At 42.4% G+C, this 24,416-nt stretch overlaps 1 protein-coding gene across 7 annotated transcripts in view; it reads right to left on the minus strand.

Moving 5' to 3' along the window:
* LIMS1 (LIM zinc finger domain containing 1) overlaps window positions 1-24,416 on the minus strand; it is a 165,452-nt gene that overhangs the window by 48,077 nt on the left and 92,959 nt on the right. For 2 of the 7 annotated variants that reach the window (XM_007537119.3, XM_060187602.1), the window contains exon 1: window positions 2,886-3,117. The exons of the other annotated variants lie outside the window; for them this stretch is intronic. In XM_007537119.3, the coding sequence (XP_007537181.1) occupies window positions 2,886-3,067 (182 nt within the window). In that variant the 5' untranslated portion in view covers window positions 3,068-3,117. Of the gene's footprint in view, window positions 1-2,885; window positions 3,118-24,416 lie in introns of those variants that run through there. 7 annotated transcript variants of the gene reach the window in all.

The raw sequence follows: 24,416 nt of genomic DNA on the forward strand, positions 1-24,416 counted from the left end.
CTTGGATCAACAATGGTAGAGAACCTTGTCCATCCTCCAAAGGGAGGATGGACAACATACTCTAGGCTACACCTGAGGAAGATGGGTCGATATTGGGGCAGCATGGAATGTTCCTATTTGTGACCACAGAATGCAAGCTCAGTTGTACAGGGATGCAGAGGTCACATAGGCTGCTAAGCTGAATATGGGCCCCAGATCACATAAAATCGATGGGTTTTCAGTCAACAATATTTATACACCTTTCCAATATTTGGGAGCTATTCTCTTCCCTGATCCAGCTTTCTGGTCCTTTTTCCAGCCATGACATCATCTCCCCAGACAATAACTTGGATCCACCTGCATTTCAGATTTCAGGCTTGGGGAAAAGAAAAAGAAAAAAAAACACCACAACAAACTAGTATAGCCACAGGCCCTTTGGAATATAACTAAAATATGCTTACTAGCTATCTACAAAATGGAGAACCCCCTAACTCTTCATCTGCACTATTCCAGCCTTTAGATCCATGATTGGTCAACAATTTGTTTGGCTCTGTATGTTAACTTTTTTTTTTAATATTTATTTTATTTATTTATTCCCTTTTGTTGCCCTTGTTGTTTTATTATTGTAGTTATTATTGTTGTTGTTGTTGTTGGATAGGACAGAGAGAAATGGAGAGAGATGGGGAAGACAGAGAGGAGGAGAGAAAGATAAGACACCTGTAGACCTGCTTCACCGCCTGTGAAGCGACTCCCCTGCAGGTGGGGAGCCGGGGTTCGAACCGGGATCCTTATGCCGGTCCTTGTGCTTTGCGCCACCTGCGCTTAACCCGCTGCGCTACAGCCTGACTCCCTAACTTTCTTTTTCAACCACCAGGTTCCAGATGTTAGCATGATGCCCACCAGACTTCCCTGGACAGACAGCCCCACCAATGTGTCCTGGAGCTCTGCTTCCCCAGAGCCCTCCCCAACCAGGGAAAGAGAGAGACAGGCTGGAAGTATGGATTGACCTGTCCATTCAGCGGGAAAGCAATTACAGAAGCCAGACCGTCAACCTTCTGCATCCCACAATGACCTTGTGTCCATATTACCAGAGGGCTAAAGAATAAGAAAGCTATCAGGGGAGGGGATGGAATACAGAGTTCTGGTGGTGGGAACTGTGTAGAGCTGTATCCTTCTTATCCTATGGTTTAGTCAATGTTTCCTTTTTATAAATAAAAAATTTGAAATAAATAAATAATTTTAAAAACTTTGTTACAGCTCAGTCACTACTGATTTAACTAATCTATTTCCATGAATCAACTTCACACAGATAACCTGAATTTTCTTTTATTCAAATTCCTCATTTACCAAAGTATGTCAACACTCAGACCTCCCACCTTCTGCACCCCATAAAGATCTTTGGTCCATACTCCCAGAGGGATAAAGAATAGGGAAACTTCCAACAGAGGGGAGGAGATATGGAACTCTGGTAGTGGGATTTGTACCCCTCTTATACCACAATCTTATAAATCATTATTAAATCACTAATAACAAAATTTTTAAAAAGTGTAAATTCAGAAAGCATATTAAGCATTCATCCAGATCAGTATATATAACAAGAATCAATTTTTATAAGAAGTTTTTTTTTTTAACTGCGGCAACAATGATTTACAATATGTAGCTTTGAGGTGTGCTCTGATTACTGAAACAACTTTTGGTGAGCTGTGAAAATAATGACTTCTGTTATAATACCTCACAGAATGGATTAGTGGGAATAAAGTATTAGGTCAGTTAAAATCTTCACTCTTACTTAACAAGTTGAGGTTATGCAATAATTCCAAGCTTACAAATTTGAATGAGGTCAACGATCTTATCCGAGTAAATCTTTACACTATTTTCCGAACAACTAAGTTTTTAGAATCAGTGGCAAAGTTAAATATATCAGTAATTTATTAATAAAGTTTTCACTGCTTCCCCCAACCTATCCTTCACCTGTATGATGTTTAATAGCAGAAATTGTTGTTGTTTGTTTTAAAGGATACCTCATTTGTGGGGAGAAAGGGGAGTATCCTTAAAGAGAAGAATCATTATAATTAAAAAATGTGATTACCGGGGGTCGGGCGGTAGCTCAGCGGGTTAAGCGCATATGGTGCAAAGCACAAGGACCGGCGAAAGGATCCCGGTTCAAGTCCCCGGATCCCCACCTGCAGGGGAGTCGCTTCACAAGCGGTGAAGCAGGTCTTCTGGAGTCTATTTTTCTCTCCCCCTCTGTCTTCCCTTCCTCTCTCCATTTCTCTCTGTCCAATCCAAAAACAAAAAAGTGACTACCAATAATTGTAATGGGGAAAGAGGGCAATATATATTTTTCTTTTTTCAAATCATTTAGTGGGTCGTAATGGTTTCTAGTACAGTTGCTGACACATGGGTACAATTTCTCACCCCAACCCCACTCTGCAAACACTCTCATCTCCAACTTAGGTCCTTTCCCATCATCATGCAAAGCTGTGGACCCCAAAGATCCTCTCTACACTCCCCCACCCCCTCTTTCCAAGATTCCTCTGCTTTGGTGCAACAGAACATTTTTCTGTTATGAATCTTGATAAGGAAAACCCCAAGCTTCCCTGTTGGACAACGCAATGAAAACGCACTGTCGTTAGGAATCTCCTGATGACAAAGGTGGTACTGCTCTTAATTTAAAAGCAGCATTTCCCTCACTTCTGCGTTTTTTCCTCCGGAGGACAACTGTTATGTGTGGGGACAATCTGCTTAACTGTCCTTGAGAACAAGGCTTCATCAAAAGCAGCCTTTAGAGCCCCATGGCCCTGGAGAACTCCAGTTAAGGAAAGAAGCTCCCTAGAGGCTTGTGAGCTGACAGCCCCACAGGCCAGCTCTGGATGAGAGGAACTTTAAGGAGCAGAGGCACTTACAATTTCGCATAGAAGTCACAGAACTCCTTGTAGACTTTGACGTCACTGTGCCTGCGCTGCAGCTTGGACACCGCCCTCTCGTCTTCACTGCCATTCTCAGGGTAGACCCCGTTAAGGGGTGACTGGGAGAGTTCTTCATTCTCTGGGATAACCCAGGGATGCACCCCGCTAGGGAACGCCATTGGGGGGGGGGGGCTGTTGTGTGCTCTGAGTCAGAGAAGAGCGACTGGCAGGGAGAAGAGGGAGAAACAATATCTACTCCTCCCCCGCTTCCCCCGCCTGGGGCACTCCCACTGTCCCCAAGCCTGCCAGGGTCGCTCCTGCCCCTTCACATTAAGAGCTCAGGCAGCAGCAGTGCTGATTGACTGTGGCCTTGTGGGAGCTCTAGAAAACCTTTTCGGAAATAGTAACCCATCCAGTCTTGGCCACTACAGACCTCCCAGTGCACTGAGTCTATACAAGGCTGTGTGGTAGGTAGGTCTCCCTTCCAGACAGACATGTCCATGTGCCCTGGGCTTTCTAATGCTGCACTCCTAGCTCTGGCTGACACTGCATCTCTCGGAAAGCTTATGGGAGACACCCCAGGAATTGTGTTCTGACATATTGCTGGCACACGCTGAGAAGCGCCTTATTTTACTTTTTGCTACCAGAGTTATCCCTAGGGCTCAGTGCCTGAGCAATTTACACCACTTTCAGCACCACCCCCATTTAGAGAGGATGAGAGACAGAGAAAGGGAGAGACAGAGAGATGGAGAGGCACTGCACAGGGGCCAGGTAGGTGGTGGTATACTTGGTTGAGTACAAGTTAGTGTGCAAGGATCCATGTTCAAGCACCCAGTCCCCACCTCTATTTCACTATCTTCCCCCTTCTCTCTCAATTTCTGTCTCTATCCATTAAATGAACAAACAAATGAAGTAAGTTAAAAAAGAGAAATAAAAGATTATAGTGTGCAAGGACCTGGGTTCGAGCCCCCAGTCCACCTTCAGGGGGAAAGCTTTGCGAGTGGTGAAGCAGTGTTGCAGGTGTCTCTCTATCTCTCCCTCTCTGTCACCCCCTTCCCTCAAGATTTCTGGCTGTCTCTATCCAATAAGTAAAATAAATATAATAAAATAAATTTAAAAATATTTATGGGGCCAGGTGGTGGCGTACCTGGTTGAGTGCACATGTTACAATGTGCAAGGAAAAAAGGGGGGGGAGAGAAAGACACTTTCAGCACTGCTCTACCACTAGTGAAGCTTCCCCTCTGCAAATGAGGACTGGTGGTTTGAACCCAGATCCTTAAGCATGACAGCATGTTCATCTACCAAATGAATCAACATCCTGCCCCTGAGAAACATCTAAATGCTGAGGTGTGTCAACCCACTCATCCTATGCCTTCCTCCTACAGGAGTTTGTGTTTCTCAAGTTCAGTGTTGACTTTCATGTCCTAGCACTTAGCACATACTAAGAGTTTAATTATATGTTCAGAAGATGGGCCCCAGAGAAAACATGAGAATTCTTTTTATATATTTTTTATTCTTTTTTTATTTAGCAGCTTGAGACAGCCAGAAATCAAGAGGGAAGTGGGTGATTGAGAGACACAGAGACAGAGAGATACCTGCAGCACTGCTTCATCACTTGCAAAGTTTTCCCCTTGCAGGTGGTGGCTGGGGGTTTGAACCTGGGTCCTTGCTCAACCTTGTAACAGGTGTGCACAACCAGGTGTGCCACCACCCAGCCCTTGAATTCTTTCTTTCTTTTTTTAATATTTTTTATATTTATTTATATTTATTTATTCCCTTTTGTTGCCCTTGTTGTTTTATTGTTGTAGTTATTATTGTTGTCATTGTTGTTGGATAGGACAGAGAGAAATGGAGAGGAGAGGGGGAAGACAGAGAGAGGGAGAGAAAGATAGACACCTGCAGACCTGTTTCACCGCTTGTGAAGCGACACCCCTGCAGGTAGGGAGCCAGGGCTTGAACCAGGATCCTTATGCGGGTCCTTGTGCTTAGCGCCACCTGCGCTTAACCCGCTGCGCTTCAGCCTGACTCCCCCTTGAATTCTTTCTATCTCCTTGCTAATCCTGCAACATAGAAGAGGCAGTGATTTTTGTTCCTTTTATATCGTTTAAAGATCCTTATTTGTTCTTTAACATGAGAGGAGAACATATAGAGAGAACCACATGATGCCAGGGATCAAACTCAGGACCTCATGCTTTTATGTCCAATGCTCTAACCACTGCACCGCTTCTTAGGCTGCTCTTGGTCTTTATCATAATTAAGCACTATTGGCACATAACTGGCACTCTTGTTAGACTCAATCCATACCACTACCATTCTTAAATAGTGTCATCACTGAAAGAAAATGAGTATGTAGTACCATAAACAACAAAATAATTAGCATCTTTCAAAATCCTCAGCCCTCAAGATACAAAAGTTACTTAAGAATGGAAATCACCAAAGGTCATTTGAAAAAGGAAATTTAGAGAATAAGCAGAAAAGAATAGGCCATGTGAGAGGTAGGAACGCCACTAAATCACTGACCAATAGACAAAATGTATGAGACTCCCAAATAATAACTAGAAATAACGACACCTCAGCATAGTGTTTACAGAAGTGAGAACTGAGGCACAGAATAGTTGAGTAACTAAGGACTGGGTGATATATTCAAGATTTAAACTGAAGTTGTCTGAGAAATAAATGAACAAACAAACAGGAAAACCTAGGCAGTCTGATCTTAGAACCTAGACTGTTAGGTGCTTGGTGAGCAAATGCTTAAGTACAAAAGGATTTAGAAGTAGGAAATGAGGTCTAGTCTTCCTACTTTGAACCCTAAATTTCTCACTGTGCCAGCCAGGAACTCAAGGGATGGATCTCTCCAAAACCTGCCTACCTGAAACAAAAGGTGTTTTTTTTTTCTTAACAAAAAAAAAAACATGTTTCTTTCCCTAGTCCACTTTTCCCAATTGTGATTAAAAGTGGTTTACAAGGCTATGGGGTATAGTTCTATATGGCAAAGACCACCAAAGTTCTGTGCCCTGGGCCCCAAGATAACTACCATAGTTCTCACAAAATAAATTTTAGAGTTTGTTTACTTCTAGATTCTTTGTTTGCTTTTATTTTTGCAAGCACATATGTTTTAGTCTTCTATGAATGAAAACATTTGGTAGTTGTCTTGCTTTATTTTAATTTATTTTATTTTATTTATTTTGCTTCCAGGGTTATTGCTGTGGCTCAGTGCCTGCACTTTGAATCCACTGCTACTGGAGGCCATTTTTCCCACTTTTTGTTGCCCTTGTTGCTACCCTTGTTGTTGTTGTTATTGTTATTGTTGCCATTGCTGTTGTTGTTGGATAGGACAGAGAGAAATCTAGAGAGGAGGGGGAAGACAGAGAGGTAGAGAGAAAGATAGATACCTCAGACCTGTTTCACTGCTTGTGAAGTGACCCCCCTGCAGGTGGGGAGCCGGGGACTTGAACCGTGGTCATCAGGCCCGATTTTGCGCTTCGCACCATGTGCACTTAACCCGCTGCACTACCTCCTGGACCCCTGCTAGTTGTCTTTCACCTCCTTACTTATTTTACTAAGCTTAATACAATGTGAGAGGTGTTTTTTTTTTTTTTTTTGGTCTCCAGGTTTATCACTGGGGCTCAGTGCCAGTACTGTTGAATCCACTGCTCCTGGCAGCTTCCCCCCCACCACCATTTTATTGGGTAGGACAGAAAGAAATTTAGAGAGATGGGGAGATGGAGAGGGAGAGGGAGAGGGAGAGGGAGAGGGAGAAGGAGAGGGACTTGTAGACCAGATTAAAGCTTGTGAAATGCCCCCTGTGCAGGTGGGGAATGGTTCAAATCAGGATCCTTGCTCTTAGTACTATGTGCATTTAGCCGGGTGCACTACTGCCAGGCCCCCAAAGTATTTTTTTTTTGGTTCCACCAGAGGGACGTACCTCTGGCTTCTGGTAGAACTGGAGTTTGAACCTGAACCTCTGCTGCACTGTACTAGGTAAGCAGTCCATTTTATTTTACTAAGCAAAATCTCCTCTAATTCCATCCATTTTGTCCCAGAGGACACAACATCATCTTTGTTGATTGTAGTGTAGTACTTCATAGAGTAAGTATATTGGATTGTCAAAAAAGTTATGACACATTTTTGCATAGAAGACTACATCATGGGGTCTAGGTGGTGGCACACCGGGTTAAGTGCACGTAGTACAAAGCACAAGGAACCACGCAAGGATCCTAGTTCGAGTCCCTGGCTCCCCGCCTGCAAGGGGTTTGCTTCACAAGACTTTTCCAACAACCCAATATACTCCATACTTCTTTTAGCTTCATTTCAAAGGCCAAAAAGGAGCACTGCCTTGCTCACAACCATACCTAGTCTTCTGACTGGCATGCATCACTCAGCAGGTGGGCAGCAATTACATGTTGAATGGATGAACTCGGGTTAGTTAGTATCCCAGCTACTAGGTCTAATAGACCATGAAAATAATGAAAGAGTAATCAGCTATTAGCCTGCCAAGTACTCTGAGTCAGCAGGAGATCTAAAAATAGAACCAATTATCTTATTTACTCCATAGAAACTATTCTTTTTTTTTTTAATAAGAAAAAATGTTTTATTTCAAAATACAAATTAGTGATTTACAAATCTGGTCAAAAACACCTTTCTAAAATTATAGCATTCTGGGAGTCGGGCGGTAGCACAGTGGGTTAAACGCACGCGGCACAAAGCGCAAGGACCAGCGTAAGGATCCCGGTTCTAGCCCCTGGCTCCCCACATGCAGGGGAGTTGCTTCACAGGTGGTGAGGCAGGTCTGCAAGAGTCTATCTTTCTCTCCCTTGCTCTGTCTTCCCCTCCACTCTCTATTTCTCCCTGTCATATCCAACAACGATGACAATAGTAACTACAACAATAAAACAAGGCAACAAAAGGGAATAGATATTTCTTTAAAAAAATTACAGCATTCTAATCTACCTGCAAAAAGTTAATTTCTAAAATGCACCTGGGTGAGTATAGCTTATGGCATATTTACAAACCAATGACTTAAACTGTGTCTGTCTTCTTAAGATAAGTTATTTACATGGGGAGTGGAGCAGGGGGTTGGGTTAATTTTCAAATAACTAATAGAACAAATGTAAATGGTGTAGAGGCAAAAAAGTTGAGAATTACTATTTTTCATGAACAGAAAGCTAAAAACAGTGAAAATATCAGGTAAACATATTCAAGTAAAAGTACAGAAAAGTAAAAAAAAAACAAAACTGGATTATTTGTTATTTATCATTAATTCAATCCCATTAGCCCAGACTAGAGAAAATCTAAAGGTAAAACATTCTACCTGTTCTCATTCTTGCTCATTCATGACCACATGGTCCTAAATTACAACAGAATGCAAGGAAAAGACATTCAATCTGAGTAAGAGCTATCAATTGTAGTCACATTGTGGACACAGTCAATCACCAACTGGAGAAAGTAATTTACTTTTTTTCCTTTCACTTTATTGGAGAGGGCAGAGAGAAATTGAGAGAGATGGGGCAAATCCAGAAGGAGAGAGACAGACAGATACCCGCAGACCTGCTTCACCACTTGTGAAGCGAACCTCCTGCAGGTAGGGGAGCCAGAGGCTTGAACCGGGATCCCTGAATGGGTCCTTGTCCTTCATACTATGTGCACTTAACCTGGTGTACTACTGCCTGCCCCCCCTAATTTCCTTTCTTTCTAGATCAAGTTTTTTCAAACCTAAAAAAAAAAAGTTATATAATACAGTTATACAACTACAGATACTTTTCTAGTAAGAATAAGGTAAAAAGAAACTACCAATAAAGGCACTGAACTCCTTGGCCTTCTTTCTTAACCATTTTTGATGACTTTTTTGTTTGTTTGATTTTAAGTATTGAAAGGTCATACACATTTAAAGATGAAACAGAATCTAATCCAAGAGGACTGGACCCCAAAAGGCACTGCTCAAACACTGATTAGGAAAGCTCAAAATGCATATTCTCTTTATTTGCTTTCTCCCAATGGACTGCTGTATTTAATGACATTTACTGTACAAGATACAGAAGGGCCTGAAGGCTGAGGTAAATAAAGCTCTCCTTACAACGAAAGTAGTGCCCCCAAATATAAATCTGGAAAATAGGTTGTAACTGCATATCACTTACACAGAGATGACAAAAGACCTCAATCAGGCCACGTTTTGACAATTACTATTACACCAAAGGATTAGACTTTCAGGACATTCTTCTCCCTGAACCCATTCTCAGACAAAGTCCAGAGTATACTCAGTGGGGCAAAAAGGGAACAGAAGGAACTTTTTCCAGAAAGGACTAGTTACAAATAGGAGCAAATTTGGGACTCTCCAATCACCATTTTTAATACTGCTGTCAACTGTAACAGATTAAAATCTGTACACACAACAAAGTGAAGAAAAAAAAAATTCCGGGAGTCAGGCAATAGCACAGTGGGTTAAGCGCAAGTGGCACAAAGCACAAGGACTGGCATAAGGATCCCGGTTCCAGCCCCTGGCTCCCTACCTGCGGGGGAGCGAGTCGCTTCACAAGCGGTGAAGCAGGTCTGCAGGTGTCTATCTTTCTCTTCCCCTCTCTGTCTTCTCCTCCTCTCTCCATTTCTCTCTGTCCTATCCAACAACAACGACATCAGTAACAACAACAACAACTACAACAACAATGAAAAACAACAGGGGCAACAAAAGGGGAAATAAATTTTAAAAATTCCCCAGATGCAATGGTTTCAGCTTCCCCACATTCAATTTTCGGTCATCCCCTGGCTCGTAGGATTGCAATGATGGACAGAACTTCTGTAGACAACCACTTTTTTTTTTTTGCCTCCGGGTTATTGCTGGGGCTTGGTGCCTGCACTATGAATCCACACTGTTCCTGGAGGCTATTTTTCCCCCTTTTGTTGCCCTTGTTGTTTTATCGTTGTTGTGATTATTATTATTACTGTTATTAATGTCATTGTTGTTGGATAGGACAGAGAGAAATGGAGAGAGGAGAGGAAGACAGAGAGGAGGAAAGATAAACACCTGCAGACCTGCTTCACCACTTGTGAAGTGACCCCCCCTGCAGGTGGGGAGCCGGGGGGCTTGAATCGGGATCCTTACGGCGGTCCTTGTACTTCACGCCATGTGCATTTAGCCCTCTGTGCTACCACCCTGCCCCCAACAACCACTTTCTGCTGCTTACACTCTTCCTCTGAAAAGCCAGCCTCATGACTGTCATCTGTTTCATAATGATGCCTTTAGCAGATTCTCCCACACCGAGGAGCAGCAGCTTTACTTCTTTGGTGGTTTTCTCCCTGTCCTCCCACAAATTACGATGGATCATCTTGTTCTGCTCCACCACCGCCTTGTCCGGCACTCAATGTGCTGCCCATGGAGTCCTGAATTTTGATTTCTAGCATTTTGAGTGCCAGAATGATTCTTTTAGTTCTCTCATGCTCCCTCTCCCATTAACTAATCTTTTAAAATTTTTATTGTCTTTATTTATTGGATAGAAATAGCCAGAAATTGAGAGGCAAGTGGATAATAGGGAGAGAGACTGAGTCACCTGCAGCCCTGCTTCACCACTCGCAAAGCTTCCTCCCTGCAAGTGGGGACCAGGGGCTCGAATCTGGGTCCCTGCACACTGTAACATGTGCACTTAACCAGGTGCACCACCACCTGGCCCCATTAATTTATCCTTAACATGTCATATGGGTATAAGTAGGTCTTAGAAACAAGTGACCATATATCATGAAAATATGTTTAAATTTTAAGTTAATGTTACATCATTCATATGAATGCAAAGGCAGATATGGCTCTTTTTGTTTATAATTTTCCCATTATTCTTTCTTCCTTAGCTTTCTTTTTCAGCACTAAGGAGTACCCTAACTAGGTACTGAACTGGGGGGATAAGGGAAGCTGAGGTTCTAATGAAGAAAATATGGAGATAGCTCACCTAGTGAAACACACTTTCCTATGCGCTAGGATCTGGGTTTAAGCCCCTGGCCACCACACAGGAGCACCTGTACAGCAGATGCTTCACAAGTGGTGAAGCAGTGCTGTGCTGTCTCTTCTTTACTCTTTCTCTCGTTCACCCTCTATGTACATCTGCCAGGAGTGGTGGTGGAATTATGCGGGTAGGGAGCTCCAGCAAAAACCCAGGAGGCAAAAGAAAAACAAACAAAAGAGAAAGAGAGGAAGGAAGGGAGGGAGGAAGGCAGGGTGGGAGGAAGGAATGGTGGGAAGGAGGGGAAAACTGAGGCATGAAGTCAGATCATCTCCTATCACACAGCTACCTTTTTCATCAGGTTGTCTCTAGGAACAAAAGACCCCCAACAATGGATTCTAACAGACACTCTCTTACAAGTGCTACTTCTACTGAAACTATAGAGGAACTAATAAAATCATGGTCCTAAGTGAGCCAGGGAAGCTTGGCCAGACCTCCCACTGTAGCTGTGAGTGTAAGTATCTTAGAAGCTAGTGCCATCTCACGGGCTGCTCTTCCTGCAGCAACTTTCCTATTAAAGGGCTATAGCTTCTTTTTCTCCTCCTTTTCCTCCACCAGGGTTATTGTTGGGGCTTAATACCTGTATGATGCCACTGTTCCCAGTAGTCATTTTTTTCTATTCTTTTTTTTTTCTTTGATAGAGGGTAAAAGACAGGGAGAATTAGAGAGGGAGAGAGAGAGGGAGAGAGACAGCACTGCTCCACTGCTTGTGAAGCTTCCTCCCTGCAGGTGCTCCCATGTAGTGGTCTGGGAACTGAACCTGGGTCCTCTTGCACAAGGTAACTGCTCATATCATTCTAGCAGGGCTGCAGATGTTTCTCTGTCTCTCTATCACTGCCTTCCTTCTCGATTTCTGGCTTTCTCTAGCAAATAAATAAATAAATAAATAAATAAATAATATTTTTTAAAGCAGATATCAAACAAAAAAGGCATGACAGCTCCCATTCTTTTTAAATATATATTTATTCCCTTTTGTTGCCCTTGTTGTTTTATTGTTGTAGTTACTATTATTGTTGTTATTGATTGTTATTGTTGGATAGGATAGAGAGAAAGAGAGAGGAGGAGAAGACAGAGAGGGGGAGAGAAAGACAGACACCTGCAGACCTGCTTCACCGTCTGTGAAGCGACTCCCCTGTAGGTGGGAGCCGGGGGCCTGAACCGAGATCCTTATGCAGGTCCTTATGCTTTGTGTCACATGTGCTTAACCCGCTGCGCTACCGCCCAACTCTCAGGACAGCTTCAATTCTTATAGATACATGGGGTAGCTGGGTAGCAGCATATGAGGATACACAGTTTCTTCCATCATTGGAGTACACAGTAATGCAAGAATGAATGAATGAATGAATGAATGAATGAATGAATGAATGAATGAATGAATGAATGAAACAGATTTCTACTTCAGTAGTCAATGCTAAGTAAGGACCAGAAACCAAGTGTTCACTGAAAGCACAGGTGGCATTACTTGCCCAAAAAGATCACTATGTATGGGCAAGTCAGCTGGCCAACCACTCACTTCTTAGGTCCCAATACCATCCACAGAGCAGAACTTAAGAAATGTGTGTAGATGTTTTTTTTAATTTTTTTCAAGAGACAAGAGGTTAAACCGAGGCCAAATAAACAGCACTGCTCAATATTTATATCCAGCCATTTTGCTCCTCTTGACCTATTTCTGGTACTTCATAAGTCATTCCTGAGAAATGCAGACAGTCTTTTTAGACAGTGACTGTAGCCATATGAGAAATATCTACATGAACCTCCTTGACTGAAATTGCTACTGCAATGACAGTGGCATCAGAACAGGCCTTAAAGTAGGGTAGGAGACATGTTTTTTGAAGCTAGTTTTGCTTGGCTGGGTGATTTTGCTGATAATTTGGCCCATGAGTACCTCATGGCTTTCTTCATCATGGTGGCTCAGGTGGGTCTCTGAAAGTTTTCACAGAATAGGTCTGACCCTCCTTCATCCCTTAAAAGAATCCAGGGAGGGGGCTGGGTGGTAACACAGTGGGTTAAGCACACATGGTGTGAAGTCTAAGGACCATCATCATATGGACTCTAGCTCAAGTCCCCAGCTCCCCACCTGTAGGGGAGTCTCTTCACAAGCGATGAAGCAGGTCTGTAGGTGTCTATATTTCTCTTTCCCTCTCTGTCTTCCCCTCCTCTCTCAATTTATCTGTCTTATCCAATAACAACAACAACAGTGGCAGCAACAATAATAACAGCAATGACAATAATGGCAACAAAAATAAATTAAAAAGTGGTCTCCAGGAGCAGTGTAGGAATCGTAGTGTAGGCATCAAGCTCCAGCAATAACCCTGGAGGCAAAAATAAGTAAATAAAAATAAAAAGAAATAAAAAAAGAATACAAAGAAATGTATATTTCATGAAGTCAACATTCTTTGATCATCCACTGTGTACCTAGTCCTGCCACTTACTGGTCTACTGTGCAGTGTCTGAGTCTGTAAGGGCTGCTGTCACAAAATAACACAGACTCAGTTACTTATGGAAGGTGAAAGATTCTGCTTTGTCATGCATGTGGCTCAGGTTGAAGTCCAGCTCCCAATACTGAAAGAAGCTTCGGTGCTATGGTATCTCCCCTCCACCTCTATCTAAACAATTCAGTCTAGAAGATGACAAACACACACCAAAAAAAGAGGGTGAAATATGAAAGATTTATGTAATCTGAAGAGGAATCAGCATATCTGGGTGACTTATAAATAACAGAAATTTATTTCTCATGATCCTAGAGACTGGAAACTCAGACAAAAGTGCTAGTATGTGCTATTTACTTTCCAACAAGGGAAAAAGGGAAACAGAGCATCACTCTGAGACACGTGGCACCAGGGAACGAACTCACGTCCTCATGCTTCAGAGCTCAATGCTTTCTCCACTATACCACCTTTTGGGTAGTGATAAAGACTTCCTTATCCTCTTTCTAGTTCTGAGCCAGCAACCTCTCACTGTGTGCTGGAGGGGTGAGGGATTTCCCTGCAAATCACCAAATTTAGACTTTGTCACTAAATCCCTAAGTACCTCCCAATGACCCCTGCCCCCTGTAGTTAGCATTTCGAGTGTCTTTATGAGGTCACGAACACGAGACAGTAGTAGGGAGGACCTGGAACTCTAGAAAAGTATAAGGAACAGCTAGTCTGATGCTAAGCTGACCCTCTCACATCCCCCAAAGAACTGTGCAGGACATCAGACCATCAGTCCAGCTAATTTCACAGATTCTGCCAAAACAAATTCCACCCCTCATATACTACATAGCCAAAGATAAACAAACTATTTAGAGATATGCAAAACATTGTAGCTATTTCCAGGAGCTCACAGACACTCAGCCTGGATATAATCAGGAACAAGGTCAGTAAAGTAAAAGAGCAGTTTTTTCATGTAATTGTAATTAGAGGCTAGAATCTCAAATTCCATTGATCGAATCATGTGCATCATGACCGATTTTACCCACAGTTTTTAAAAACCAAAATGGACATTTTGATCGAGTGATTCCAAAACATGGGACCCAAAAAGGCAGTGCTACTAAATATTTTTACCTCACTCCATAGATTTACACATGTGGGTCACTTATAATGATTTTTTCCCCTCACTCCATCTAAAATAAATAAATAAATAAATAAATCTGAAGCCAGGTGGTAGTGCACCCAGTTGAATGCACACAAAGACACAGGTTTGAGCCCCCAGACCCCACCTGCAGAGGGGAAACTTCACAAATGGTGAAGCAAGTCTGGTGTCTCTCTTTCTCTCCCTTTCCTCTCTCAATTTCTCTATCCTATCAAATAAAATGGGGTGGGGGGGACAAGTGGCCACCTAGAGTGGATTAATAGTGAGCCCCAGTGATAATCCTGGTGGGAAAGTTAATTAATTAAGAAATAAATCAAGGGAATCATTATATCAAACACCCTCCCAGTATGCAATTATCTAACTGTCCCATTTTGAAAGCTCACTGGACAGCAAGACTAGGCAAAATCTTTCTCAGAAACAGAGAGACTAACAGGTGTATTACAGCAAGATTCTCAGACATCCTCAGTGAAAGCACATAACAGAAATGTCATTTCAGCTTGAAATTCACAAGCATGTTTTCAGATTCCCTCTCACTGTATCCCCTTATTTGCTCAAATAAGCAGAGAAGCTAGTCAACGGAAAAAAAGAAGAAAAAAAGAAACTAAAATTCTTAGGCAAATTTCCTCTGAATTTTACTTATTATTTGATAGAGACAGAGAGAAAAATGAGAAGGGAGGGAGAGATAGGGAAAGAGAGAAAACTGCAGCCCTGCTTCTCCAGTTGTGAGGCTTTTCTCCTGCAGGTGGGGACCAGGGGCTTGAACCCAGGTCTTTTTGCACTATAATATGTGTGCTTAACCAGGTGCGCCACTGCTTGACCCTCTTCTCAGAATTTTTAACTTCTTCATTGGAAAAATGTCTTTGTACCAATTCCCTCACTATTTAATTTCTTACTATTATTTGCATTGTGACCCACACACATAGTTTCTTCTTCTTTTTTTTTTTTTACATTTTTCTTTAATTTTTTACTTATAAAAAGGAAACATTGACTAAACCATAGAATAAGAGGGGTACAACTTCACACAATTCCCAGCAACAGAACTCTGCATCCCATCCCCTCCCGATAGCCTTTCCATTCCTTAACCCTCTAGGAGTATGGACCCAGGTCATTGTGGGATGAAGAAGTTTGAAGGTCTGGCTTCTGTAATTGCTTCCCTGCTGAACATGGGCATTGACAGGCATGAGAATAGCTCTTCCTACCCTTTTTTGTGGGCCATTGGCTTGTATGATAGTTTTCCATCCTTTCACTTTGAGTCTGTGTTTGAGATCTCTTACTTCTTTTTTAGTTGTCTCTAATTCATCCTCAATCTTGCTAATTCTGTCTTTCGCCTTATTCTATTCTCTCTCCCCTCTACTGTTCATTCTGGTGTTCATCTATTTTGTTACCCTGTTCTGATACTGTTTTCTCTTGTTCAGCTAGTTGTGTTCTTAGCTCAGCTATTTCAGTTTTCAGCTCTCTAATAACCTTGAGATAATTAGTGTTTTCTTCCAGAGTCTCATTTGTAGTTTCTGCATTTCCGATGACAATTCTTTCAAACTCTTTACTCACTCTCATGAATATTTCCTTAACTAGTGTTTGGATGTTGACCTCATTATTTTGTACTTCAACCTTTGGTCGGGGGGGCCTTTTAGCTGGACTCTTGTCCTGGTTCATTTCTCCAATATTTCTTCTTGTTGGTTTACCCATTCTATATAGTATGCTATGAGGTCCCTCTCTCAGTACTTTTCAAATTACTGATCACTCTTGCCTGGACTGACTTTTGTCTACGGTACTTAAAGGGTTCACAGTTGTGGAAATTGACAGTTGTTTCGATATTATTTTAATTCCTGAGTTGAAGCACAGTGGCTTAAAAGCCTCTTTTGTTCTTTTTCTTTCCTGTAGGCTATGGGAGCCTGAGGGCTTCTTAGCTTAATTCCGCACACTGGTGATTTGGTGGATTCCTCAAGTCGTTCTAGTCCTGCTTTGTTGAGGTCCCAGATGATCTCCTTTGGTATTCCTAGTTAACCCAGGAGAGGAGAGGAGAAAAACACAGCTGCTCCATGGTCCTGCCTCTGGAAGTCCCTATTTAAAATTTTTTTATCTTTATTTAATTATTGGCTAGACAGCCAGAAACTGAAAGGGAGAGATAGAGAGAGACAGAGAGACACCTTCAGCACTGCTTCACCACTTGTGAAATTTTGACCCTGCAGGTGCGGACTGGGGGCTTGAAGCCACGTTCTTGCACGTTGTAACAATGTGCACTCAACCAGGTGCACCACAACCAGGCCCCTGGGACCCAGAATTTTAAGTATGGTAAACCTGTGCGTTCAACTGGCTGTGCCACTCCCCAGCTTCTCCCTCTTGTTCTGTCTTTCCCCCTCTCTGAAAACAACATAGAATAAAAGCTGGCTGGGGGAACCAGTTAGTGGCATTACACATGAACAAAGCTCATTCCCCAGCACACTTGTAAATATATGCATTTAATTGCTATATACATATAATATGTATAACACATGCATACATGATACATATAACAATATATACTGTACATAACAAAATACACACACTGTTCTGACCAAAATATATTTGAGAAAGTCCTGCAATAGAGGTTCAGAATAGTAGTATTTTTAGCTGACTGCATTAAGAGAAAACCCAGTTTAACAGAGAGGTCTATATCATGTGCTCATGAGCTCCTTATATGGCTGTGGTAGCCATCAACACCAAACTTTCTGGCTCTAACTTGCAGTCTTATTTTAGTTATGACTCAGTCAGGGATATATTGCTGGACACTGACCTTCAGGGCTATATCAGTAAAGGAAGTCAGTGGGAGTTTTTTATTTTGTGACTAAGTATAACATGTGTTCTATTTTCCTGAGGGAGGGAGGGATGGAGGAGGAGAGAGAGAGAAAGAGAGAGAGAGACAGAGAGACAGAGTATGAAAGGCCAGAAAGCAATTCTTTTTCCTCAAGTGAGATGTAAACCTTTAAATTTTAAATTGATAGATCTTTCATTACCAGTTATCCTTTTATATAAAACATGCACTAAATAATGCTAGAAAACATTTTACAAGGACAAGGAATGGGGGGGGTATTTTTGCTAAATGAAAAAGCCCCTCTCTTTCATTAATTTAAGAGGGTTTTGTTTGTTTTTTAATAAAGTAGGGGTCAGGAGATCCCTCAGTGGGTAAAATGCATGCCATTATGTGTGAGGTCCTGAGTTGGACACTTAGGATCACTTGGGAGCACCATGCACAGCATCAAAAACAACTCCACGAAAGGTAGAGTAGGGCTTTAGTGTTCCTCCCTCCCCCGCCTTCCTAAATATACAGAATTTTTTAAAAATTGAGCCAGGTTTAATGGGCCTAGACTTCTAATAAATTCCTCCCTCTCCACCACCATCACTGGTTATCTCCATCAGGAACATCATCATAAGCCCTCTTGTGGGCCTCTCCAGGACCTTGCCCTCACTGTAGTGCAGTAATGGTAGGGACTGCCCTATTCTCCAAAGGGAGGCTGGGTCAGCCTACTCTGCCACTCGAGGAAGACTGGTCCTGAAATGAGTGCAGCCTAGAATGTTCCCAGATGTGACCATAGACTGTGAGCTCAGACTGACAGGGACTCAGAGGTTACACAGGCTCCTGTGCTGGATATGAATAGACATGGGCCCTGGGTCAGATCAACATGGTAAATAATTAATTGTATTTATTTATTTTCTTCAGGTTTGAGAGCTACTCTGTGCCCTAATCCAGCCTTCTAGTTCCTGTTCTCAATTCTGAGACCATATCCCCAGACAACATTTTTAATCCACGTGCAGGTTGGCTGTCAAGCTCCAGCAAAAATCATCAGTCATGGAGCCCTAGGAACATACCTAAAATAGACTTCTTAGCTTTTATCCACCTTAAATTCCCTATGCCCATCTGCTCTATTCCTACTTTATGGTTCCTGTTCATAAAACATTTTGTTTTGTTTTAAATCTTACTGCCTTTCAGCCACCCAATTGCTGATGCTACTATGATTCTATCGTGACTTCCCTGGACAGATGATCTCAGAATCTCACCTCTCCAGAGCCCTACCCCACTAGGGAAAGATAGAAACAGGCTGGGGGGTATTGATTGACCTGCCAATGTCCATGCCCAACAAAGAAGCAATTATAGAACCCAGAGCTCCCACTTTTGTACCCCATAAAGAATTTTGGTCCATACTCCCTGAAGGGGAGAAATGTTAGGGAAAGATGACTATCGGTCTAAAAAAACCATCAGGACTCAGAGAGAGATGAAGAAAAAAGGACATTCTTGGTAGTAGTAAGAGCTGTAGGTATGATTTAGAAAAGATGAGAAGGCATAACCACAGAAAAAGTAGGCAAATATATATAAATATAGACAGATAGTTATAGAAATAATAGTCAGCTTATATCTGTAATCTTGGGAGAACTACTGCAGTTTCCAGTGAAGGAAATGGGGACACAGAACTCTGATGGTAGTAAAGGTAAGGTATTATACCCCTAATATAAGTTTTTATATCAATATCAAATCACTGATAAAGTTTTTTTTTTTTTCCCTCCAGGGTTATTGCTGGGCTCGGTGCCTGCACCATGAATCCACCGCTCCTGAAGGCCATTTTTTCCCCCTTTTGTTGCCCTTGTTATTGTAGCCTCGTTGTGGTTATTATTATTGCCATTGTTGATGTTGTTCATTGTTGGATAGGACAGAGAGAAATGGAGAGAGGAGGGGAAGACAGATGGGGGAGAAAAAGATAGCCACCTGCAGAAAAATAAAAAAAGAAAAAAGGGGGGCTGGAATATGGGTATGTTAGGCCCTCAGTTCTCTTCTTGATGCTGTAAAATGTTTTGTGAGAAGAAAACAGAAAAACAAGAACTTGGTTTAGCTCCAGTGACTTAAAGTGTGATCAGTAGATGTAGAGATCACAGTCAGAGTTAGGAAGGTCACAGAACTCTGAACTCTTTCTTTCCCTTTCCCCCACCTCCTTCCTTCCTTTCTTTTTCCATTTTAAGTGGGGGGGGGGGGTAGTATTAATGGCTTATAGCATAGCTATTAATACCTAGCTCCATGTGATGAGTGCCTGCAAAACATTCTCACCCCTGACATAGGACCCCCTCCTCCGAGTCCCATCCTAAGTGAGGCAAAGTTTGGGATTTTAGAGTTTCTTGTCTAATATCCAGGTCTTTGATCCATTTTGATCTTCTTTTTCCTTCTTTTTTCTCTTTTCCAGAGAGGGGGGGAGAGGCAAAGAGGGAGAGAGAGACAGTGAGAGAGGAGAGATACCACAGCACTGGTTCATCATTCATGAAGTTTCCTTTATGCATGATGTTCCCATGTGGTGGTTGGGGACTTAAGGCCAGGTTCTTGTGCCTGAGAATATATGCGCTCTACCAGGTAAGCAACCTTCTGGCCCCACAGGCCCACTTATTTCTTTGGCAGAGTACTACTAGAGTCTCTTTTAGGTGCTGCAGTGGAGTTGCTGTCTGCTCTGTGAGAGCCAGAGGTCTTTCTCCTTTGCCTGCAGGGATCCAGGCTTTTCAGCAGAGACAGACCTGTAGGAGGAAAGGGCTTTGCTCCCTGACTCTCGCTTGGTCAGCTCCTAAGTGCAGGTTTTCTTTGGCTTCAGTCTTGTGCTGCACACATTGAGTTCCTTAGTCCAGCTTCCTGTATTTACATTTAGGCTTCCTTGTTCAAATCACCACATGGCTTTTCATCCCTAATTGAATCTTGATTAAACCAAGACCCCTATAAGATGCCAAAGTTGCGGGCTTTTTAACTGACTATTCTCAGGACCATTATCTGATATGAAGCTCATTTTCCACCAGCAGTTTACAGCAACTATGTCTACATTTGTAACTGGCAGGGAGCAGGAGGCACTGAGTTTAAAAGGACAGCATAGCAGCCCAGGTGATGGCACAGTGGATAAAACTTTCAAGCACAGAGTTCCATCCCTGGTCCAGAGTTCCATCCCTGGCATCACATATGCCAGAGTGATGTTCTAGTTCTCTCTCTGTGTATCATGCTAATAAGCTTTATTTATTTACTTATTTATAAAACAAAAGACTTGCCTGCCTCTCCCCTCATCTTTGCTACTGAGAAGGTCGTAGCAGCCTGCTGTGTAACTGACCATCATCTCACCAAAGGTGTGGGGACAAGAACTGAGTGGAGTACCTATCACGAATGTACCTCTCCAGGAAAGAGGTCACCTGGGGGTCAGGGCCCGAGAGTCTTGAAGGCCTCAGCACTTTCCCTAGTTTTGAGAGCAGCCATATTTTCAGGGGGTGTCATGTAAACTCTAAAGTGTTAGACAGTAATATTCATTTTATTGTTTTGTTAGGGGCTTAGTGGTTTGTAGTACAGTTGTTGAAACATGGGTACAAATTCTCATTTCCCATTGACAAGTGTCTGTAAAACACTCTCGGTCCCAACTTGGGCCCACCTGGGCTGCTATGCTGTCCTTTTAAACTCAGTGCCTCCTGCTCCCTGCCAGTTACAAATGTACACATAGTTCTAACAAGCTTTCACCAATTGAACTTCTTCCTTTTTTTTTTTTTTTTTAAACCAGGGCACTGCTCAGCTCTTGCTTATGGTGGTATTGGGAATTGAACCTGGGGCCTTGGAATCTCAGACATAGGAGTCTTTTGCATAACCACCATGCTATCTCCCAGGTCCCAAAATGAGCTTTCTTCTCTAAGCAACCTCATCTCCCTCTCTCTTAATATCTGTAACACAGGAAAATTATATTTGGGATGGAGTCACTGATGGCTGAGTGCCATGATGACGGCCCTACAGTTACCTTCCCTACAAGACCTTATAGAAGTAGATCTATCAGAAGTTGAAAAACAAAATCAGAAGGGAAAACACTAAACAGAACTTGGACTGGCGTTGGTGTACCGCAGTCTTGGTTAAAGACTCTGGGGTGTAGGGTGGGGAGGGTTCAGATCCTGGAACATGACGACAGAGGAGGACCTAGTTGGGGTTGTACTGTTATGTGGAAAGCAGGGAAATATTATGCACGTACAAACTATTGTATTTTATTGTCAATTATAAACTATTAATCCTCCAATAAAGAAATAAAAAAAACATGTCTGTGACTAAACACCAGTGATGGGGTCTTCACAGGAGTTGACCTGTGCAGATGGACCCCTCCCTCTTTATCAAGCAGCAATCCTTAAAGAACATTCCCAGGGGTCAGGTGGTAGCACGATGGGGTTAAGCACACCTGGTGCAAAGTGCAAGGAATGGTGAAAGGATCCTGGTTCAAACCCCTCGCTCCCCACCTGCAGGGAAGTCGCTTCACAGGTGGTGAAGCAGGTCTGCAGGTGTCTGTCTTTCTCTCTCCCTCTTTGTCTTCCCCTCCTCTCTAAATTTCTCTCTGTCCTATCTAACAACAACACCAACAACAACAACAATAATAATAACCACAACAATGATAAAACAAGGGCAACAAAAGGGGAAAAAATAGCCTCCATGAGCAGTGGATTTGTGGTGCAGGCACCTAACCCCAGCAATAAACCCTGGAGGGCCCCCCAAAAAAATCCCAAGAATATCCCCCTTCCTCCTGGGGCTTTGCTGCTATTCTGCTACAAGGAGGCCAGTTACCAATCTGCCCACCTCACAGCGAACCTTCCAGAAATAAAATTATTGAAGAATGGCCCGCACTAGAGAAAAATGAAAAGGAGTTGGAGAGTAAAGCAATAACAGGAAGCACCAGGAAACTGTTCCTGTTACTTCTTTAAAAGATCTATTCATGGGGGGCAGGCGGTAGCGCAGCGGGTTAAGTGCACGTGGCGCGAAGTACAAGGACTTGAGCAAGGATCCCGGTTCGAGCGCCCGGCTCCCCACCTGCAGGGAAGTAGCTTCATAAGCAGTCAAGCAGGTCTGGTCTGCAGATGTCTGTCTTTCTCTCCCCCTTTCTGTCTCCTCTCCCCTCTCCATTTCTCTCTGTCCTATCCAACAACAATGGGAAAAAAAAAAAAAAGATGGCTGCCAGGAGCAGTGGGTTAGTAGTACAGGCACCCAGCCCCAACTATAAGATAACCCTGGAGGCAAAAAAAAAAAAAAAACAACTATTCATTTATTAGTGAGAGAGACAGACTAGTTCAACTCGTAGAGTGCACATGTTATCATTTGCAAAGACCTGGGTTTAAGCCCTTAGTCTCCTCCTGCAGGTGTCTTTCTCTCTCCCTCTTACCCCCACCTTTATCTCTGTCTCTATAAGAAGAAGTAAGGAAAGAAAGAAGAAAGGCAGACAGACTAGCTGCTGGAAAAGGTGGGGTCCTTGTAAAGACACCAAGTCCCAGACACCAATGATCCTTCATGGGGAAAATAAAGAAACAAACAGACAGACAAACCCAGAGCATCAGTCAGGCACACACCATGCTGGAGTTTGAACTCAGGACCTCATGACCCAGAGTCCAATGCCTTTTCCATTGCACTAGCTCCTAGGGGCTGTTGTTTCACATACTTTACAATAGAGCCACACATACTTGTCACCTTCCTGACTGCACAATCAAAAAGCACCCTGCTCTAATCCTTCTGTAAACAGAGCTGACGCCAGGGCTTCAGGTGAGAACAGAAAACATACTTAGATATTTGGCTCTGTGACTTTGCAGCCCTTTAATCCAAACCTTTAACCAAACAGAATGAAGCATGAGACACAACTGTCACTTTCATGGCATAAATAAGGGAGCTGTTATCAAAACGAACTTGGTACCATGTAAAATGACAAAGCTGAAAAAATGAGTTTTCAAACAAGGGCAACAAAAGGGAATAAATAAATAAAATAAAAAATATATAAAAATAAATAAATAAAAATGAGTTTTCAAAGATCTTGAAATCTAGTATGAAAACAAAGCAACACTACAAAATTTGTTTTGTCCAACACATTCTATTATGCCACAAATATTAAAGATGGTGGTAGGAACTGTCACACATAAACAGATCTAGTGACTCAGAATCACCTAGGTCAGTTTGGCTACCTTCACTGAGGGAGACAGGAGGACAAATATTTTAGGCAGATTTTTAGTATGTTTAATTTTAAAGACTTATTACTATGTTTACTTATAATCTTTCCCTTATCTAATCTTCTCATAAAAATAAATCATAAAAAAACTCTAACAAGATACTACCAAAATTCACCCATAAAATGGCTAAAATTGAAAGAAAAACCACTATCCCAGATGTTGGTGAGGGTATGGAGAAAATAGAACTGTTGAGCACTGTTGGTGGGAATAAAAAATGGCATAACCTCTTTCGAAATAGTTTAGCCAACATCTCCAAACACTAGATTCACATCTGCCAAACAACTCGGTCACCACCACCCCTTCCCATTTTACTGCAAAAATGTTCCTTGAGACAAGGGAGGCTGAAAAAGGTCTTTGCAATTTTTAAGTTAATATTAACATCTATTTACAAATTATAAGATTCCAAGGGTATAGTTTCATATAGACAGACGTGTGTCTGTCCAACTCTGCTCACCGACCAACCACCTGTGCACCCAACCACCTGTGCACCCATCCCTCTGATAACCACCACAGATTTCACAGAGGCTAAGAGACTCCACTGCTTAGCTCAACAGCAACAAAGCCTTTCTCTTATTAAAAAAGCTGGCAGGACAGTGTTTGGCTTGGTGTAACACCAGATTCAATTTCAGAGTCACTTCTAGCAGCAGCCTATCTGGTTAGCAAGAGTCGATTTTAATCAGAGCACTATCCAGCTTTAGCTTATGGTGCTGCTAGGCATTGAACTAGGGGCCTGAGAGCCTTAGGCACGAATGTCTTTTTCATAATCATTGTAGCCTGAGAGACCTTGGAAGTTCAATGTTTTTACTGGATTTCACCCTTAAATACAGATCAAACTGTAAAGCCTTTCAATTCTGTTTAAACCAGCCAATGTAAAGTTAATACTCTGAATGTTGCTAGGAGCCCCCTGAAACAACAGGGAATCCACTCCACTAACATTAGCCTAAGTGTCATCTCTTTAATGCCACAACCC

This window comes from Erinaceus europaeus, chromosome 3 (assembly GCF_950295315.1).
Source record: "Erinaceus europaeus chromosome 3, mEriEur2.1, whole genome shotgun sequence".
In the NCBI taxonomy this organism is placed as follows: domain Eukaryota; kingdom Metazoa; phylum Chordata; class Mammalia; order Eulipotyphla; family Erinaceidae; genus Erinaceus; species Erinaceus europaeus.